General features: G+C 40.2%; 1 protein-coding gene across 1 annotated transcript; it reads right to left on the reverse strand.

The window, feature by feature from the left end:
• Window positions 1-210: 210 nt before the first annotated feature.
• On the reverse strand, window positions 211-4072 carry LOC120780851. Its single transcript, XM_040113089.1, has 2 exons — window positions 2113-4072; window positions 211-386 (listed from the first exon to the last, which is right to left on the reverse strand). The coding sequence occupies exons 1-2, from the start codon at window positions 4070-4072 to the stop codon at window positions 211-213; spliced, it is 2136 nt and encodes a 711-aa protein (XP_039969023.1).
• Window positions 4073-4705: the final 633 nt, after the last annotated feature.

Consider the following 4705-nt stretch of genomic DNA (forward strand, 5'->3'; position numbering starts at 1 on the left):
TGTTACATTCTTGTCGCGTCAAAGCTATGTCCACTTCTGGTCCTACGTCCGTCTGTCACTCCCACATTCGGCCCTCCTGACTTAGGATTCGACCCGAATTCTGGACGCCATGGTTTGAGATACTCTGCCACTGTCGAAGTCAATTTGGGTCCTTCCACCTCATCTAGCTTTTCCACTCTGTAACGGCCATGGGGTAACTTTTGGATGATTTTATATGGCCCAATGGCGTTTACGATTATAGCTACGCCGATTCTCCTCCTGAATCGCTGAAATGTTCTGTTTTGCTAATTGTGGAGCTTCATTGCGATCGGATTCGAACGACTCAATTGCTTCGTTTTCGATGATTTCGGTTAGTGGTGCCGATTCTGATATCCTCATGTCACATCCTGTCAATAATTTAAAAGGCGCTATTTTTGTGCTTCTCGGAGTGGAGTTGTTTATGTATTGTTGAGCTTTCCCAATATGTTTATACCAATGATCGGGATTGTCTCGCGATAGCTTTGCCAGAATTGGTATAACAATTCTGTGCATCCTTTCTACCTGCCCATTTCCTCTCGGCACTCCGGTTGTAATAAGCAGATGTTGTATTTTGTTATCCTTGCAATAATCTTCAAATGCGTGAGATGTAAAAGCCGAACCTCTATAGGTGATGATCCTTCTGGGATTACCGAACGTTGCTTGTTGCTTTGTTAGTCGGTCAATTACTGCATCAGCTCCGGTATCCTTTGTGGGATAGAGCCACACAAACTTTGAGAATGCGTCCACTACTACGAGGATATAATTATACTGCTTCCGAGTCGCCGCAAGTGGACCAACATGGTCTAAGTGGAAGGTCACCAAAGGTTTGTCTTCCTTGCCTATAGGTGATAGAAAGCCGTCTTTTTTGCCTGATTTTGAATTCACTACGATACATGCTATGCAACAGCTTACAACTTCCGCAACCTTTGACTCTATGCGAGGTATGTAAAAATCCTTCTCAATGCAATCTTTAGTCTTGTTAACAGAGAAATGTCCTTGGCGATGTGCTATCTCAATTATCTCTCTCTCCATCTGCGCTGGTACCACAATCAGCTGTAGAGCTGAATCTTTGAAAAGGATATTGTTATAGATATAAAAGTCTTCGTAGCTTTTCGTTTCTAAAATCTTACGTACTGCCTTCGTCCACGCATCTTTCAATTGTGCCTCTCTAAGTCGGTGTCTTAATGAATCTTCTATAACCATACACTCAACCCTACTAAGAGCGTCCACGTGTCTCATCTGTGTTTCCCGCCGGTGTTCAATTACGTAGTCATACTCCTGGAGGTACATTGCCCATCTTGCTACCCGTAACGGTACGTCTTTTTTCTGCAACGTCATCGTAAAAGCGTTGCAGTCAGTGATTAATTTAAATCTTGACCCCAATACATACACGCGCCACTTCTTAAGCGTTCCGACTATGGCGAGTACTTCCAGCTCGTAGGAGTGATATTTCTGTTCAGCAGGGGTTGTTTTGCGACTCATAAATTGGATTGGATGGAGTTTTTGGTCTTCGGAGTTCTTTTGGAGAAGAATGGCTCCGTATCCATACATAGAGGCGTCGGTGTGGATTTCCGTCATCGCTTTAGGATTGAACAGCGCTAGAACTGGTGCCTGAATAAGGGCTGTTTTCAATTGCTGGAACGATTCTAACGCTTCGCCACACATTCTAAACTCTCCGTTTTTCTTCAGCATATCCGACAATGGCCTCGCAACTAAAGCATGATTTTTGATGAAACGTCGAAAGTAAGACATTAAGCCTAAGAATCTCTGCAAGGACTTCTTTGTTTGCGGTAAGGGGAAGTTTTCTATGGCTTTTGTCTTGTCTGTACTAGGTCTGATAGTTCCGTTCTCGATAACGTACCCTAAGAACTCTATCTTTTGTTTGAGGAATTGACATTTTTCCCATTTAAACCTCAGTCCTTTATCAGATGCTGTTTCCAATACCCTTCTTAATTTTCCCAAAACTTCTTCTTCAGTCTTTGCTGGGATCACGAGGTCGTCCATATAAGCAACTACTGTGCCATCTTTTATATAATCTTTCAAAATCGCATGAATGTAACGGCAAAATACTGCTGGTGAGTTGCATATACATACCAAAAGGCACATACTGAAATTCATACTGGCCACTGTGTGTAACAAATGCCGTGTATTTGCGCGAATTCGCATCCACCGGTACGTGGAAGAAGCCTTTGGCCAGATCCAAAGTTGTGTATACGTTCGCTTCTCTAAGCTTCTCTAGCGCGTCATCAATTAGGGTCATGGGAAAATTATCCCGTATGATCTTCGAATTGAGTTTACGGTAATCGCAGCAAAGTCGTTTTGTACCATTCTTCTTTGACACGAGCACCACAGGTGATGCGTAACTTGAACAGCTTGGGCGTATTATGCCTTCGTCTAACCACTGTTCGACTTGTTTTTCTATCACTTTTTGCTCTTCATATGACACCCTTCGTGGTGGTTGGTAAACAGGAACTTCGTCGGTGAGAACGATTTTCATATTCACTAGTGGGTTATCGTCTTTCTTCGGTTCATATTGTTCAATCATCTGTCTTACCGTGCTTGCTAACTGGTTCTTAAGATGACTTAGATCATAATCTGTTTCCTTAAAATCAATGTTAAAGCATTTATTTAAGAAAATGTTTGTCATCGGATCATCGTCCTTTGATACGTCATTTTTTGCCCCATCCGATTTATAACTACTCTGTGTAATCACTCTTCTCTTGAATTCAACACCATCGTCGCGAACCATCATGTCGAAATGTTTTAAAATTGAATTACCAAGGATCACCTCGTAGCTAATGTCACCTGTTTCTACGACGTGGAATGTCAAGTTTACAGGGCTGTTATCGATCAATACCATGGCCTCAAAACTACCCATCGTTGATATTTTAGCTGCACCGATACCAAACAACTGCCGTTGTTCCGGAGTTAACTTTATGGATTTGTCCAGCTTGCTAAATGTGTCACATCTCATCAGACACAAACTACAGCCCGTATCGATTAGAGCCCATGCGTCGACATTGCAAATTTTTATTTGTTTAAGTTTCAAATTAGCTTTAGAGACTTCACCGATTGAATTTACGTGACCCTGTTCACGCTTTGTACTGGCGCCTTGCTGCGCCTTGCATTCGAACGACCTATGCCCCATTTGTTGGCACTTAAAACACTTGAATTGTTTGTGCTTGCACTCTTTCGCTACATGCGAAAATTCGCCACATTTAAAGCACCTCTTTTCGACTCTTGCTGGCAGCGAAGAATTAATGTTTTCTTGTTTGGCCCTATTATGTATTTCAACTTTCTTATGATTATCCCTCGAGTCCCGTGTTATCTTTTCGTAAGTGACTATTTGTTCTTTAAGCTCGATTATGGTTTTCGCCTGGTACAGTGTAGCCTTACTGAATTTAGAACCGGGAATGCCGTCTACAAAATATTCTAATAAACTTCCTTCATCCAAGCGTACAGATTTGCCTATCTCCATCAACGCATATAAATATTCACGGTATGATTCCCCTGGCTTCTTAAATCTTTTGCCCAGTACTTTATGAACGTCAGCCGCCGATAACTTGTTACCAAACTCCTTGATTAGAGCAGATGTCAGGGAATTCCAGTTACGCAACCCAGTTTGACTACTTACAAAAAGTTTAGCGGCACCACGTAGTAATTGTTTCGCATATATAAATTTGTGAACCTCGTTCCAATTTACAATTTCTGCATTCTCTTCGATCTGCTCAATCCACTTCTCTACATCGGACGTGTCATTGCCATCAAAGGTTGAAAGGCTTTCCTGAATATCTTTAAAGGTAAAATGTGCGGTGCGTACAAGTGTAGCTGATGATCTAGCTGGAGATTCAATTGCGGATTTATTTGACTGGAAACCATCATCGTCATCGTCGTCGTCGTCACCATCGTCGATCAGGCCTAAATGTCGGAGCAGTCTTTCCCTAAGTTCATGTTTACGTCCGACTATTCCTAACCCCAAGCTTCTTAATTTTTCCTTCAAGGTCACTACCGTCATTTTTAAGACAGCGTCCGCGTCTATAGCATCTGTATTCATGTTTACTTATAATATATACGTATCGATTATATAAAATGTGAATTTAAATATTTAAACTTATAGGTTATATAGGTATAATTATAATGAAATTGTATTGTAGCGTAATGATTATAAAATACAAGTTATTTTGATAGTGATAGATCAACGATCAATTTCAACCTACATATGTACACAAATTCATAAACAACTTAGGTCTAATGCTTTAAGTGAGATTTAGATTATTGACAAATTACGCGTAAATAAACATACAAGGATATTTTAACGCACCCTAATTGTTATGAAATCGTTATATGACCGCAAAACAATCAATCAATTCGAACATTAATTCAAACATAAAACATATTTTGTTAACAATTTATTATCGAAATTCTTTACTAGTGCTTCTAATTGTTGTGCGTATATGTGTACGTATGTTTGTTGGCGTATTACTATAAGGTTATAACACCTTCAACTTACACGCTACGTTTATATGTACGTGCTCACAAAAACTTTCACTTTTCAAAATACACGTCCCATACGTGCACATACACTCACTAATTTCGATCGCTACTTTACTCTATATGCACTGTTTCTTTTCTCACTTATATTTATAATTTCCGTATGGAAATTTCTAATATATTTCTTAACCTTCTG

Source organism: Bactrocera tryoni, unplaced genomic scaffold (assembly GCF_016617805.1).
Source record: "Bactrocera tryoni isolate S06 unplaced genomic scaffold, CSIRO_BtryS06_freeze2 scaffold_25, whole genome shotgun sequence".
Classification (NCBI taxonomy): Eukaryota; Metazoa; Arthropoda; class Insecta; order Diptera; family Tephritidae; genus Bactrocera; species Bactrocera tryoni.